The sequence below is a fragment of the Falco rusticolus genome, chromosome 14, assembly GCF_015220075.1.
Source record: "Falco rusticolus isolate bFalRus1 chromosome 14, bFalRus1.pri, whole genome shotgun sequence".
NCBI classification, from domain to species: Eukaryota; Metazoa; Chordata; class Aves; order Falconiformes; family Falconidae; genus Falco; species Falco rusticolus.
The window spans coordinates 7,975,541-7,992,631 of record NC_051200.1 but is presented as its reverse complement, the minus strand read 5'-3'; the positions used below and the strand labels follow the sequence as shown (position 1 = coordinate 7,992,631).

Sequence of the window (17,091 nt, the reverse complement as noted above, 5' to 3'; positions counted from 1 at the left end):
TATCCAACTCTTTGCTCAGATCCAGGCTACATTTATGCCATCGTTCCCAATTAGTTTCCAACATGCAAATGAGGGGTTTGCCCAGATCAGGTCTTAAGCCGCTTAGTTGTTTCCTTTTGATAATTCACTCCATTCCAATTCCACAAAGCTAATTACAGAGTAATTTTACACTGTCTTGCTGTTCAGAGATGGTTCATAAATTAAAGAAGCCAAGTGACTAATAAATGCCAGTCTCTCCTCCATGCTTTCAATCTGTGGAACCAAATAACAGCCTCATCACAATTTAAAACAACAAACAGGTGCCCTTTTGTTTCTAATATCCCTGTGGAGTCCTGAGAGGTCAGCTTGGCTGTAGACCACAGTTCCTTCCCGTTGATATTGACAGCAGCTGTCACAAACACCATCAGTGCCAGAGTCCAGGTGCTGGCTGTTACCAAATGTGCTACAGTTCAGAATGACACATTTTCAGTTGAACACAAACTAGATCGGATGCCACTTACACTTGCATCGTTATGAAGCAGAACTGCTGCAGTCAGAAATGTGAGCAATGACCCCCCCCACACCCAGGCAGACTCATTCATCAATAAATCCAGCAGCAGGAGTTCCCAAATCACCTCGTTACCAAATGGGGGCCTCTCTGATCTTTAAAAAGACAAGAACGAGTCAGGGAAGCAACCCACAAAACAGTGTAGGAATTTACTACAGCTACACCTGTTTTGTAGTAAACATGTTGGCTATTAAGGAATAGCTGTGAGCACACAGACACCCTAAAAGAAATGTACTACTACAGACCTTCACCTATTGATAGGTTGCTTCACTTCCAATTTTGTCAGGAGAACAGATGCAGACATGATGGATTTCTACAGCTCAGCCTACTATAACATTTTTAGTGTATTAAAGTGGGTGCATTAAAGGGACAGTCTGAAAGTTCAGTCAATAAGGCTGAACATGGGCAATCACTTTATATAAACAAAACACCCCAGCATCTTTCCTACATCATTCCATCTCTCTATGCCTCAGTTCCCCTTGTAAAATTATAGCAGTAACAGAAAGCGTTATACAGAAATAGGATGAAGCAGCAATCACTGCAGCTGCAGAAGAGTGAGACAGATAACACAGGTGGTAGCAGAGCCTCCCTTGCACATTACTAGACGGTTCACACTCTTGGAAGTTTAGCGACTTCAGTCCCTCTCTGTAAACACTGAAGTGAGTTTGAACTAGTCATAGTACCCGCAGTGTCTGGATAGAACTGGGTATCTCCATATCTGCACAAAGGAAACCTGGAGGACCTCAGACAATGCTGAAGAACACATCTGGGGAAGACTTGTTTCTAAAGTAGTCATAATTATTAACTCGCCCAGAGAAAATAAAAAAATCAGAAACAGATTTTTCAGCGCTTATTTTAAGTAAATACCTTTATGTTTAGGGTTAAAAAGGTAAAATGCTACATGCATAATTGGTGGGTACAGTACATTTTACAATAATAAGTGGGTAAACATCAACTATGAAGTATTTTAACCACACTCAGCTTTCCCAGAGATAAATCATTAGCAAAGTCCAATAACTTAGCAAAACCAGTATGACTATTCCAATTTTACGTACAAATAAAGGAGGCACAAGGCTATGGTGATTTGTCCTGGTGGGCCAGCAACAGAACCAGGAACGTGGTCTTCCAAGTCTAGTCCAACATTCTGTCCAGTCAGCCCCTACACAAAATAATTTGGAAAAAAGAGATAAATTTTCACTCTAGGAATGTGCAACCATGACAGAGAATGGGCACCCCTCAGAGTCAAAAAAGAAGCCTTGGAGATATGAACTGGCTTGTTAACCTGTTATCTGGTACTTTGTCTTAAGAACGCCAAGAAAAAAATAAACATATCAAGCTGGTTTTATTTACCCTTGGACTTGCACACCCCTAGGCTCTACCCCGATTTCAAGGTTTTTCTCCATAAATGCAAAGTCTAGAAACTTTTACAAGTTAAAACATACATTATTTACCTTCTGGAAAAGACAAGAGCCTCATGTAATTGTGACCCCAAAAGGGGTGGCTTTAGAAGACCCAGTAAATGTTACAACAGCATAACAGCACTGCCAGAGGTACCCATGCAGCAAAGACCTCTTCACGTTTCACCTAGAGGGTTTGAGAAATAGTGCATTTCAGCAGCTGCTGAAAGAACACTTAGTGCAGTATGTTTAGGCTGTAAGGTCTCTCTCACAATACTTTCATGGAATTTCAACAGGAACCTCTTACACGCCTACCCTTCATGAACACTCTCCTTCAAGAGCCAAATGCACAAAGGGAAGACTGAGGCTCTCAATTTATTTGCCTGCAGAAAATAAAAGGCCTGCAGAAGGGGAGAAGAACAGACCTGAAATTAAGACTGCAAACAGATTTGGACGGGGACACAACAGGAGGGCATCTGCTCCAGGCTGGCTGGTCAGAACGAGCACATGACAGCAGTGTCCACCATCTCCACACGATGGCTTCTCCAGAGTTAGTGAGCAACACCCCAATTCTTATCCCATTTTTTTTTTCAACTAGTATTTTATTGTGCTCTTGAATATGCAGCACAGAAAGGGAAACTGATTTGCCATGTATCGTGCACACATTTTATTTTTTTTCCAAGCACTCAGGTATGCCTAATCAGCAAAAAGCACTTACATTATTTTCAGAAGTTATTAACTGAAATGGGAAACCAGCATACTGTGATTCCATTACAGAAGAGTTGCTACACTCAAGTGCAGCTGGTATAATCAGTATCAATTGGCTTGAGAGAAACGAGCTATGCCAACTGAGGCTCTGTCCCTCAACATCCAGCCTTGCAGTTTCCCGGTATTTACAAGACTGCCACACATAACCCAGACCTAGTCCCACAAAAAGAAAGAGAGGTGCTGATCTTCATGTTCACCCAGATCTTCAGGCAGCTGTGTAAAACGGAAAAACAATGAGATACCAGTTGTATTAATAAGAATATGAAACAATCTGGAGAGCTACATTGGCATTAAAGATCTTAGCACCTTCCAGTATCTGGTTCCTAGAACATCAACCAAAGCTGACTGAGAGCTCTCATCAGAATCACTTCTGCTCTATCCAAGTTCTGCACTAGTAAGCAATCACCCTCTTTCTTCAAGCTAATAAATATCCATGCTGAGCTGTCAAACTAACTCCTTGGAGTTTCTTCAAGAAATTTTTCTGGTTAACTTTGTGACATATTTTATCTCAGAACTTTATTTCAGTATAAATATAGACAAGCTCTGTTTTCTAATCTTAAATATTAAACTTAATTAAAATATATTTATGTATTTAAAGCACTATAAAGAATGCTGATGCACCAATGTGCCTCTAAAAGAAACCAAAAAACATTTCAAGGACAGCAAATACCAGTCCACCTCACGTGGTTGCAACTCTGCTGTCATCCAGATACACATACGCTTCCTTTCATCTCTCAAACACTTTGTGTACAACATGAGCGTCATGATTCACCTGTCATGTTTTACTTTGTATGGGAGCCAAAGAAAACCAAGAAAGCAGTAGCAACAAGGTTGGTTGAACATGAAATGATGAAAATGCCATTTAGATCACACTCTTTCAGGACATTTTTCAGTGGCATTAGGCAGCAACTACAACACAGGTTGTCCAGCTCATGACAAGACAGAACACAACTCCAAAATACGGAGTCAAAAGTCAGTCAGTGGGATAAGCGTGACTTGCCTGAAGGCATCCAAAAAATACAGATGTGTGGTGGGTTGACCTTGGCTGGATGTCAGGTGCCCACCAAGCCACTCTATCGCTCACTGCCTCAGCAGGACAAGGAGGGGAGAAAATAAGATGGAAAAAAATTGATGGGTCAAGATAAAGGCAGTTTAATAAAGCAAAAGCAAGGGCCACACATGGAAGCAAAGGAAAAGATTAATTCTCTACTTCCCATCTGCAGACAATGTCCAGCCACTTCTCAGGAAGCAGGGATTCAGTATGCACAGTAGTTGCTCCAGAAGACAAAAAGTTATCATAAAGGAAGAGGAAGGGCGGCCATTCACTCTCTTAGCCTTTATTGCTGAGCAGACATGCATACCTCACAGAAGACACCTCTGTAGCCCCCCCACCTCCAACACCTTGCCACACAAACGCAATACAAAATAAAAGAAAGACTACACTGTATCCAGGAAATAATGGTTAGAATATATTCATCCTTGAGAACTTCCAGGTGTAGCATTATTCACTTAATCACAAAATAGGAAAAGTGCTAGAAAACTGCCAACCACTAGAACAAAGCATCTCAGAGTGATGCACAAAAACCACAAAACAGGACTGACCTTCTCATCCAGCCATTTTTTTATTTTAAAACAATCTATTTGTATCTCCTTTTCAAAAGAGGAATCACCAGTAAAACACAACTGTAGAAAGAAAAACAGCTTCTTAATAAACAGCTCAGCTGAGGGCAATGCAGGAAAAATACCTTTTGCCAAAATCAGCCTGTGTCAGATGGCTGTTGCTGAACAACTGGCAAGGAGATAATGGTGTTTTATCTGCTGTTTGGGTTGTTCTTGGATTTCGTTTATTTGGAAGACAAAAGTACAAAATTTAAGTCACTTTTGGCTCTGTGAGATTTCATTAGCATTCCTGGGCCTGCTCTCCAGGATCCAGGGGGGTCTCTTTGGGCAAAGACACATGTGGGACTATAACCTGGGAAGGAAACACATCACAGGGTATTCCACAACCAACAGATTCCTCAGTAAGGTTCTGACAAAGCTTCTTGTGGTCAGAGGAAATTAGATTGCTCAAATCCTGTTTCTGGAATTGAAACAAACTGTATTATAGGTATTTGGTCCATAGTATGTGCAGAACCACTGCTCTTTGCACCACAAATGAGTCACTAAGCCTTTGAACACAGGTAAGGTCTTTGGAAACTGAAGCCAAAAGCTGCTAAAAATACAATTGCAAGAAGAGAAAACAATGGCAGTGCCCTAAGATGTTGAATTATCAGGGAGTTTGTTAGAAAAAAAGTGTCCAGAGAATTCTTTGAGGCACATAAGGAAGAACAGGCAGGGGACCAAAGATGAAAGGCCCATTTGGTCAAGGAGCATAGCATAGACAACCACACACCCACACCCCCACACCCCCCCCAATGTCAAGTAACAAGTGATGGGACAAGAGAAAATGGCTTCAAGTTGCACCAGGGGAAGGGGCTTTTATTGGATAGTAGGAAAAAATTCTTCACTGAAAGGGTGGTCAAGCATTGGCACAGGCTGCCCAGGGATGTGGTTGAGCCACCGGCCCTGGAGGTATTTAAAAGATGTGTAGATGCGGCGTTTAGGGACATGGTTTAGTGGTGGAGTCAGCAGTGCTGGGTTAACAGTTGGACCTGATGATCTTAAAGGTCTTTTCCAATCTAAACAATTCTATAATTCTTTAAAAGAGCACTGAGCATAGCTAGTAAATTTCAGCAATTTAACCTAGACTGGTGCAGGACTTGCCTATGACCTGTACTAGTCCCAGACCACATCCCAGTACCCCCTATGATACATGATATATGATATATGATATACTAGGATTTTTTTTCCACTACCCACTACAACCGAATTGCATTCCTCCATTACCGCAGGTGACTGTGCATACTCTGAAAAAACATATAATTTTAAAATGCTAAGTTTATTTACTTTAATTTTTTTATAATTCCCAAATGTTCATTTCTTACTGTAAAAGCTAACATTTTTGAAGCACAAAACACACCTACCTTTCCCGATGATTCAGAGTGATTTAGCAATAAACAGCTCAGAAGCAAGCACAGCAACTGAAGAAATGTCCTGGGATCTAAATTCAAAAATGTTTTCACCTAGCAAAAGCACAACAGATGTGATTCAGACATAAGATTTTTCAGCCACTCTGTGGACCAGAGCGCCTTACAGTCACTCTCAAAAGGCAAAGGTAATACATGTACAATACTTCCACTAGTTATAGTACACACAACCTCATTACTTGTTAGTAAAAGCAAATATATGTTCAGGTCACTTAAAACCATTGGGAAACACACACGGGACTGTATGTGACCATGGAGAAATTAAGTATATCATTTTGTTTGATCTGTATGGGAAAAAACCCCATCTATTTAACATAAGCTCTTCTGTGTCAGACAGTGTTGAGTTCCTTGGGTTCCCTCAGGCAACAGCCCACACGGCCCAGGGAATTTATGGAGCAGGAAGCCTTTACCCATAACACAGGGTGTGGGTTTTCCTGCAGCATCCAGGTAAACTGCTGGCAGATGGAGACAACTACAGGTTTTCTCTGTCCATTCTGAGTTTAAGGGGTGCACATGCCCAGCCCCCTGCCCCTCCAAAAAGCTACAGCTGGACCTTGTCTTTTCCACACACATCCTGAAAAGGGAAGATGACATCCAAACCCCACTGCTCCGAAATGGCCCCAGCTGAAAACTACAGCCATGCTTAGGGATGCAGGAGTTCAGTTATGGGATGTCTCTCTGCCTTCCTGAGCTCCCATCAGCATTTACCACTATTACATGGCCCTGTGACCTTAGTTCTCCTCTGACAACATGCTTCTACAAACAGAAGGAGGACCTTATAAAGCCAAAAAGAGAAACGGCAGCCTGAGGTTTGAAGCTGAGGGTCAGGATCTGAACAGGACAAAAATCTGGGAAAGGGCAAGAAAACACTAAGTGAAAAACCCCTTTCAATAAACGTTACCCTTGTATAGTCGTCCCTCACAAAGGCAGCCTACTTTTTCAGAACTTAGCATCCGTAACTGCTTTCCCAAAGCTTCTCATGGAAGGTGCTGCAGGAATGGATTCGTGAAGGTATTGCTTCAGGCCAAACAGTTTTTGTAGTGAAAGGAGGAAAGTTGAAGACTGACTCACTGAAGAGCTTTGCAGCAGGGCAGTGAGACAGCAAGGAGGTCTGCCAGGAACCAAAGATAGAAGCATTAAAGCGTTCACACAGCCCCAGAGAGATAAGAGGAGGACAAAAGAAAAAAAAATCTTTTCTTTGTGGACTACAATGCCAGAAGGAAGCAAAATATCATTCAGCCAGACATTTGGTGTAAGACAGGTCACAGATTTGGGCAGCATCTCTGCCTCAACAGCCTTTACGTCTTCAGCTAATATGTAAACCATCCAGCCTGGATGCAAAGACGGACGGAGAACCCAGAACTTCACCAGCTATGTTGTTTGAAAGGTTAGTTATAAACACACAGATTTTTATATCTGTGTGTCATTGCTAATCTAAATTTGTCTGGCTTTAGCTGTTGGGATTGGGGTTTTTTAAGCCCTTTTCTGCTGCACTCTCTGTAAGGCTCTCTAGAAACCAGCGTTTCATTCTCATCCCCCAAAATCTAGACCTCAGGATCAAGTCATTTTGACATCTAATTTATGTCAGTCGCTAGCAGGGCACCACAGCCAGATCACAGAACTGCTGGAGGTCTCTCTGTGTAGGAAGTAAGTTTCCAGACCCCCCCGGTGAGGAATCGTTGCCGTAACAGCCCCGACAACAGAATTCTAGCAGGAGCGGAATGAAAGGTCTCCAGGCACAAAGGCTCCGTCTCGCATGGGTCTGTGCGTACCGCGGTGCTTGCGGCACCCGGCACGTCGCACCGTCTGCTTCAAACGCTGAATTCAACGAGTTCAAGTTCAGCAGGAGCAACAGGGAGCCCACGGCCCTTCTCCTGCACGAGCCAGCTCCCCCCGCACGCCGTCGGGCTCGGGCGGGCGCTGTCCCGCCTGGCCGCCCCCTCCCCCGCAGCGGCGCGGGGGGCAACGCCAGCCCCGACCCCCCCGCAGCCCCCGACGGGCCGGGCGAGACCCTCCGGCAGCGCGGCGGGCACCGGCACGACGGCAGCGCGGCCGCCCCGGCCCCGCGCCCCCGACGGAGCCCGGACAACGTGCCCGCCCGGCCGGCTGCGGCCCGGGGGCAGGGCCCGGCGGGGGCAGGGCCCGCGAGGGCAGCACCGACGGCCGCCCCTCCGCCCGCCCGGGGGGAGGCAGCGGCGGGCCCGGCCCCAGCGCGTCCCACCCCCGGCCTTGACGCCAGCGCGCTAATGAAATGCTAATGCCGGGGCGCGGAGCCGGGCGCTGCCCGCGCCCATAAAACCCGGCGCGGCGCGGGGGCGCTGCCCGCCGCCATGCAGAGCGCGACCCCCGCCGCCCCGCCGGCGCTGCACCTCCTCACCTCCTACTTCATCGACAGCATCCTGGGCCGGGGCCCCGCGGCGGGGCGGCACGGTGAGGGGCGGCGCGGCGGTGGGGCGGCGGGGGCTCCCCGCCCCTACCCACCCCCCGGTAACTCCCCGCTTCTCTCTCCTCAGGCGAGGAGCGCGCGGCGCCGCCGCGGCCCGGCCGAGCGCGGGGCCCCGCGGAGGAGCCGGTGGCGACGGGGCGGGGGGGGCGGCCGCCCGGCGAGGCGGCGGCGGCGGGCGAGGAAGCGCCGGGCCCGGTGAAGAGGAAGCAGCGGCGGTACCGCACCACGTTCAGCACCTTCCAGCTGGAGGAGCTGGAGCGGGCCTTCCGCAAGTCGCACTACCCCGACGTGTTCACCAGGTAGCGGCCGGCGGCGGCGGGGCGGGCGGGGGCCGGGCCGGGCCGTTAGCGGCGCCTAACGCTGTGCTGCCCCGCAGGGAGGAGCTGGCCGTGCGCCTGGACCTGACGGAGGCCCGTGTGCAGGTGAGTGCCGGGCGCGGGGCTGCCGCCTCCCGGGAGCCGCCGGTGCCTGGGACCGACCCCCGACCCCCCTCCGGGGCCGGGATTAGGAGCCCCCCGGCACAGGGCTCCGGCCGCGCTCCCTCGGCCGGGCGGGGAGCGGAGGGGGCACCCCGGGGAGGGGGCGGCGTCCGTTCCCGACGGCTGCGAAGGACGGAGGAGCGGGGAAGTTACCTCAGTGACGGGAAAGCAGTCGGCGGCTTAGGGACGGTCCCAGGCGGCACCGCACACGCGTTTGCTGCGGGCTCCGTGGGTCTACAGGCAGGTACTGTCCCCTGGGATTTGAGGCTCTAAAACCAGTATTTAAAAAAAAAAAAATCAGTTGGTTTAAGGCAAATGAGGGGTTCTGTGGGGCTTCCCAAGTTATTTACCCAGGCTTCAGGGTAGCTTGCACCCTTTCCTTGCTCTAACTTAGCTCGATAAAACAGTCACACCTCCAAGGGGCCGGGACCGGCGCAGCCACCAGGCACTGCCCGGGAGGAGCCGTCCCGTGGCCTTGCCGGGCTGCGATGGCAGCAGCGCCCGCAGAGCTTCAGCCCACAGAGCAGACGCTGACCACCTCGTAGCCCACAGTTTTCTTAAACGACAAATGACCCCGGCACCTTCTCCTGATTCTAAACTCTCCTATTTAACTTATGATGACTAATGACTCTTAACTCATACCTTTTAAGAAGCAGTTCCTTTAGGTTCATCCCTTGTGTAAGCTAGAACTCCCTTTTTGTACAGAAACATTAGCTTTAAAAGAAAAAAAGTTGTTTCAAAAGGTGTGGAGGCTTTCAAAGTATTTTTAAGCTGGAAATGACAATTGTACTAAATTTGGCTGGCGCTGTGTATCAGATACTGGCAGAACTACTCTGGGTGTGTGCACACTTGTGAAAGACAGAGCTGCGGCTGCTCGGTGTGACAGCCCTGCTTCCTCCTGTGTCGCTCTGTTACTGTTGATGCCAGATCCTTGTTTCTTGTCATATTTCAGTCGCTGGATCTGCGATGGTTCGCGCTAGCTAATGTCTGTAAAGCTCCTGAGCTTTTTAGCTTTCTTCTTGTAATGCACACCATGTTCAGAGAAAGGCCTTAGAAGTATGAATGGTGCTTCATAGCTGGCTCATCGGAGAATACCCAGATGGATTCTGGTGGACTTGAGGAAATCAGGTGTCCTCCCCTCTCCTTACCATCACTAATCACTAAAACCTCTGGTTAGTGAAATACCCCCGATACCTGACAATGGCACATGGCATCTGCCAGCGGGAAGGACATGGGTGAAAAGCTGTTAACTTACCTGTTACCGTCACACTCACTTCATGGAGTACTTGCTCTGTAGGCCATTTGGACCGGGGAAGGAGCGGCGCAATGGTAGGCAGCAAACAGGAGCTCTTCTAATGCTTTATCTGAAAGAAATGGAATTGTCTAGGTTTGGTGGAGTCAAAAAGGAGTTAACAAGCGAAACAGCAGAGTTGATGCATGCCCAGTGGATGGAAGAAACAGCGGAGAGCTGTTCCTTGCACCTCCCTACTCCTTGCCGTATCCTAACACAACTCTCGTGGGCATGAGCCCGCAGTCAGCACGGCTTGCTGAGGGGAGCTTCCAGTGCATAGAGCCTCTGCCGGTGGATGTGTGCTTGTCCTCTGGTAGATGGGGGGCAGCTTAGCCTGGAGGGAAGAGGAGGCTACGATATAGGTGGGGATGTGCTGTACTTACCAAGCTATCTTAATTGCCAAACGCTTGCTTCATATACCCATTCTCACAGTTCCTCTGTATGGTCCTGTGTGAAATTAAGACTTCCCTACCTCTCCCATGGTACCTGACTAAACCAGCTGACATTAAAAGTGGTATCTTTTTATTTACTCACATGTAAACCCAGGAAACTAGTCTTACCAGATGCAATCAGACCATTTCTTCCCCTCCATGTGTTTTCAAATTGAGGTCTCCTTCTCTGGGGAGACCCTTTGTCAGCCAGCTGAAAATGGGTACCAGCCACTACATTGTTCCTCACTCTTGCATTTTGAATCTTACCTGAAAATGAACAAATAATAAGAAAAATTGCCCGTGAATGTATTCTCATCACTTCAAAGAGATCCCCCCTCACCCAGCCCCCATTATTTGCTTGTATAGAAGAAGGGAGATGGCAGCAAGAATCTTTGTATTCCTCCTTCCCTTGGAAAAGGGGTAGTCAGAGTCAGCAAGGTCTTTTCATCATCTGAAGCCGTGTTGGAATGCTCTCCAAATACCATTTGCATCTATTGTTGCCATTCTGCTTCTCATAGTTCATATTTTTAGGGTGGGAGGAAAATAAGAAAAAGTTAAACGAATATTTTATTTTCTTTATGTGAGGAGTGAAACATTACTTGGGTATTTCAGTACCATAAACTGCACCTGTGTTAAAACATTAGCTTTCAAATATAACCGATCTAAGCATCCCTGTCATATTTTCCGATTACGATCCTGTGTTCAGCTACAGTTAGTCACATCTATGTGTCTTTTTATCATTGTTAGCTATTACATCAATTAAATAGGAATCATTTTTAAAGAAAATTACAGCATGAAAGCTATCCAATTTTATATGCTTACCTTTTTCTTTTCAAAAGACCTAAATTTCTTTTCTCAAATACGTGTGGTGCTAGTAGTTACAAAAATATTCTGGGTAATGTTTAGCATACAATTAAAACTTGATGGTTTAAAACTCATCTTTGAGTATTAAGCAATGCATTTTTTCCGAAGTATTTTACCACTGATATTACAGTCATACCATAAAAATCTTAAGACTGGTATAGCAGTTTCTGTTATGTTTAGTTTGGCAGTTTGAACGTGTCTGAAAATAGAGTAAAGGCAAGTTAAGCCTTTTATTGGAAGCAAAGGAAAACTGCTTAACAAAAGGTTCAAGATGACTAATCTGAATGTTAATGACTATAATGTACGTACTAAATTTTGAAAGCTGTTTGTCATGTCAGTGTAAGGTATGAGGCATGCCTTTGCTCCTTTTATCACTTGCATTGATGAGTTTGTACCGGTAAGGAACCGAAAGCCAGCTTTTTTCTAAAGGTAATTACTAGATATCTATGCTGGGATTTCCTTCCAGTTTGATAAACGCAAAATCCGAGAGATGACTAAATAAGTTCGGCTGCAAACCCAAAATCACCTGCAATGTTAAAAAAAGTTATTTTGTAGTGAAAGTGCATGTCTTGAGTGAGCAAATAGATTCACTTTAGGACAGACAAAGCACAAAAGCAGACCTCTTGTTTTGCGTTAGGCTTCCTTATGAAGAACAGATTGAAGATCAATGCTAAGATTTAGTAAGGGAAATTAATACCTTTGCAGCATTTGTTTTAGGCTTTCTAGGAAAGGCTTTATCTGCAGCATAAGTTCACTGCCTTTTTAATTGGATTTTATTTTCATAAGAAAACACTTTAACACCTTTGAGTTGGTGGTCTTCTCCTGTCAGATCTCAGCTAAGATGCTTTTACAAGTATTTGGGATTACTGCTTAATAGCAATTTGAAGTCATCTGATCTAAATAAGTTGATTTTTCTTACCAGACCCCTGTATTGGACTAACACAGGCCAGCGCCGAGCCCTCACTGTCCTGCAGGCATAGCCATCGGGTGTTACACTGGTTCAGATACTCCCTTGTAGTCATCTGATCATTTAAAGCCTGTGGTTGCTGGAGAAGCGGCCAGAGAATGAGTCAGAGCACTCAAGAATTTGAAGTACCAACTTCACAATTTTGATGTTCTGACTTTTCTTCTAAGGGCACCTCCCTCTGCGACTGCCTGTTCAGTCAATTCTGTGTTACGTACATGACCTGAGGGGTACGAATCCCTCCTCCAGGAGGACGGCAACTTCCCAGCATGAAGATAATACGTGCAATGAAAGAACTAGAGCAGTAACTCTTCAGCTGGCTCCCCAGAACCCCACAGCAGTGCTTTGACAGAGTGAATTGTTACTGACATAGGTAGGAATAACATCAAACTCAGGGCAGCAAGGCTGTGGCCCGCCTCAGCCCCCTGGTTTGGGTATCAGCACCCTGCTGTGTGTGGAGGGCTTCCCTTCCACACTTAATGTTATTTAGGTGCCTGAAGGTAAGTCACATCACTGGAAATGGTTACATGGCATGTCTGAGATCAAAGCAAGCAGTGAAGCAGGGGAACCCCCAAAACCTGATTTTTAGGTGTTACACAACAGCAATTTAAAACTTTGAAAACATTTTTTGACTGAAATATAATTGCAGCTACAAAAAGCAAGCATTAAAAAAAAAAACATGCCTCCGTAAAACCTTAGCATCCAAAGATTTTGTCGTAATACAAATTTTTGTAGACTTTTTACTATTTCAGAAATACTAATATCAAAGGAATAACTGTTTTTAGCATATGTTGTAATTTTTTCAAGACATGAATTTTTGCAATTTAATTTTATTATTTTTGTTTGCTTTAGTGGCTTTGCTAGGTTCCAACTGAGAAGTTGTCTACGTTGTGTGGTAAAAGACCTTCATATTTGAAGTTTCCCTTTGTCCTAAATGAGAAGTAAATTTCAGAAAGTCATAATTCCGTGCAGGACAGAAATCTGCCTTTGCAATGACTCTTGTTCCTTGTATTACCACTCTCTGCTAAATACTGAATCCTGATTAGTGCATTCAAGTATTATACATAGAACGTGCTTGCAAGCAGCTCACTAAATTTCAACAGTAGTTACGTACAAGATGGCTGAATCAGATTATGGGCCACAGCTAATGTCTTTCTTCCAAATCCAGATGCAGTTCAGAACCCACCTTCAATGGCCTCCACTGCAGTGGGGGCTAGAAGACCTGAGCAGCTGAGTGCATTCGGATGTTGAGTGTTCAACCTCGGCAGCACCCATTTTTAAATATCCTTGGTTTAGGTCCTCCCTCTCTTATTTTAGAGCTGATGCTCTTCGCTCCTGCCCGCTGTCATCCTGGGTCTGAAAGGTTCTGCTCAGTGAATGCTAAAGAATAACAGTGCAAAGAGTCAGTTTTCTGATCTGTAGATTTGATTGACTGAAGTCTTGAAAAGATGTTTAGTGGGCTAAAAGAATGACTAGTCAGGCTTAAGAGGCACTATACCCAACAGCATACACACAAACCCAGTACTAGCTAAAGCCCCTTTGGGAACAGCTCGATACCCTGTCCTAATGCTGTGTTAGTAGATTTTCTAGTTTAGTACTGGCTTTCACTGCAAGTCAGTTAATCACTTTCATGTAACTATATGCTGTTTGCGTTCATGGTAGATAACAAAATCTCATTTTACTTTTGAACCCTCTGTATAAAAATGTATGGTCCAGCTATTGAGATAAAAAGCATATACCATTTGGCCTCATTACTCTAACAGTCACGACTGTTGCTTCCTGAGGTATCTGTATAGAAATAGCCACCTCTGGAGTGGCTTTGTTGAAAATTAATTTTCAGTAAATAACCTGTCAAAGGAAGAATGATAATTTTTAATAACTGATGGAGTACTCGGGTGATAGGTTTATATATTGCAATGGCTTTAAAACCTACAGGACTATTCGGGCAGAGCTAAGGAGTAGTCAAGTTTACAATATTTATAACTGATTTATTTCTTAATAAACCCACTAAGGCATTTATGAATGGATCTTTAATATTAAAGAAGTGGGGTTTGGTTTAACAGTAAATGTTTTGCCGCTTGTGTCACTGCATGCAGTAGTAGCTGGTAAGACAAACTGCAGAGTAAGTTCAGCTAATGCCTTTATAATTTCTTATTGAAGGTCTGGTTCCAAAACAGAAGGGCAAAGTGGAGGAAACGTGAAAAAAATGAAATTCTGGGGACTGTTCCAGGAATCTCCTTAACGCACCCACTTGGTCTATTTTTGGATGTTCCACTGAGTCATTCTCCCCTCCTAGATCACACGTGGAGGTCAATGCCTCTCTCGACACTGGCTGTGCCATCCATGTCTCCAGCCTTTAGTTCTTCAACCTTAGGGCCATTTGGCCTCAGCAGCCTTACCTGGACTTCTCTCTTCAGAAATCCTATTTTAAATCCACACTTTGGAAGGTATAGAATTATTTATATTTTTTTCTAAATCTCAAAACTGTTTAAAAATGCTGCATTTTTATTAGTTTGATACTCACATGTTCTCAACAAACATGATCCCATAGGTAAATAAACTTAATAAAACAGAGTTAATTCCTGTATAGGATCACTTGATTAGGAATAACAAGGTTTAGTTTTAAGTCATGCTAGTAAAAACTTAGCATATAGTTGCTCTTTGAAGAACAGTTGTGTATACTTGCTGAAATTTTGGTCTCGCTGAACTCTAGTCTTCACGTAGACTGCTTAATCCAGGCGGCTCCAGCTCCATCGTTATCCTCAGATTGTATGCCGTAAAGATGCAGACAGACATAGCTTGTAGGTGATTTGACAGAATAAAGGTCTTAGACATTTCTTCTCAGGAGACCAGGAGTCTGGCTACGTATGCAAGAGTGGTACAGCTCTAGAGAGACAGAGAAAGAGAGAGATCTTCCTGATTCTTACCTGTCCTACTAAAAGCCAGTCCTTTTCCCTTGGCAGGTGACGTGCTCTCAACACACAGAGCAAGCCCACGGCTGGCCTCTCGTTCATTCTCTGCAGTCAGGCACCTAGAACTCCAGCAGTTCATTTCAGCTGAACCTGCTGTCTGGGCTTTCTTGCTCAGCAACCTGAAATTTATCAGCAAAATGCTGCTGCTGCTCTAGTGCACTCCATAAGATGGGGAATAAAAGCATGTGTGTAATGTGTGTGTTTATATAACTCTACACACCTATTATATGTATATATATATATTAAAAAAAAGAAGATGGCACTCCTCTTGCTGAAATTACAGCCAGTATCATAGTTCCACATTAAGACAGACAAATGCTGCTTTTCATATGGAATAAACTTGGCAGAATGAATTGGCTGCATAAACAGCCACATAAATTAATCTTTATAAGGTGGTTTATTGCTTTCACAGTACAGTCTTTTTTACTGATCTACAGCATCCAAAGTTTGTTTAGAAAGGATTTCACATTGCAAGTTAAGCAAATCGTTGCTGTTCTAGGTACCTGCATGCCATTCTGGCCATCTCATTTATTTCAGTTAAAAGTGTTTGGGGTTTGGGGTTTTTTTTGGGGGGGTGGGAGGGTTGGTTTTTTTAAGGGCAAAACACTATACTGCAAAATAAAACTAAAATACATTCTGGAAAACAAAATGTACATTTGGAATAAATGGGAAAATTTGTCACATTTTTTTTCTAATACTTTGGGTGGGGGAAGCTACAACTCAGTAAGTACTTGTTCTCCAAAACAATTCTTAATTTGGATAATATTGACTTCTTTCAAATACAGGTTTCTCAATGCTTTAAATCCTCTCATGACAACAGCTTCAGTACTAATGAAAGCTCCTGGACCCCCGTCAGACCCTGCTCTTACTGCCTTCACTGATCCAGCAGCAGTTGAAAGGAAAACGTCAAGCATTGCAGCACTAAGACTCAAAGCGAAAGAACATTCAGCACAAATCCCTCAATTAAACCTCATCTCCAGTCTTACAAACACTAACAAAGAACTTTGTTAGGAGCTCTCCCACAGACTACAGCCACGGAGGGGAAAGTGAATGCCTTCTCCAATAAGTAGCTCCCGTTAGAGACACATTTGAAAAAAGAAAGAAAACACACACACACCCCACACACCCCCCCTGTAGTTCCTCCATCTTCAGCAACGGACCAAAGGGAAATAACCCTGCAAAAAGTTGGGTTCCTTCCTTACAACGTGAAATCGGGTAGTAAATTGGCTTGTATCGTTTCTGACACTACAGAAATAGAAGCAGGAGCTAGCTCATCTTTATAATTCAGGCTAACATGAATCTGAAGCTTTGAAATCCCCAAACTCACCAGATGCTATTCCAAAGGTTCAGAATTCTTTATAGGAATAACCAGTTTTCTAAGCAATTCTCAACTCCCTTCTCAGGAGGAACTCTTACATGCAGTACTTGAGACGTAAGAATCAGTACACAGTTACTAACTCTGAGACCATGCTTCATGTTGAAGTGCAAGTGCTAGTGAGATCTCGCATTTTAGACAGACTTAGCAGGAATAAGACGGGGACTATTTTCATTATAAGCTTTTGGTTCAGAACTAGGTTTGTACAAAGAGTACCTTGTTTCAAACAGAGGGGGAAAAAAAATGTTTGCTTTATGTTCAGGGTGGCAATGTTTTAATAATTAAAAAAGTTTAACTGTCGTATATGAAAACGGTATCCTGTGAAAGTAGGTTATCAATGTGCAGTAAATGGTGTGTAGTTATCTGTGCATGTATATACATACCAGTAAGTAGCTTGTAGCTGTAAATATGAGGTTGCTGGATACTTTTAGCATGATTACAGGCACATCTTACCAGACCAGTAAGTTAACA

At 44.5% G+C, this 17,091-nt stretch overlaps 1 protein-coding gene across 1 annotated transcript; it reads left to right on the top strand.

Moving 5' to 3' along the window:
* The first annotated feature begins 7,519 nt into the window (after positions 1–7,519).
* On the top strand, positions 7,520–16,335 carry ESX1 (ESX homeobox 1). Its single transcript, XM_037408392.1, has 5 exons — positions 7,520–7,888; positions 8,407–8,543; positions 8,621–8,666; positions 14,434–14,720; positions 16,031–16,335. Exons 1-5 carry the CDS (start codon positions 7,520–7,522, stop codon positions 16,254–16,256), a joined length of 1,065 nt encoding a protein of 354 aa, XP_037264289.1. The 3' UTR covers positions 16,257–16,335.
* The last annotated feature ends 756 nt before the right edge of the window (positions 16,336–17,091 follow it).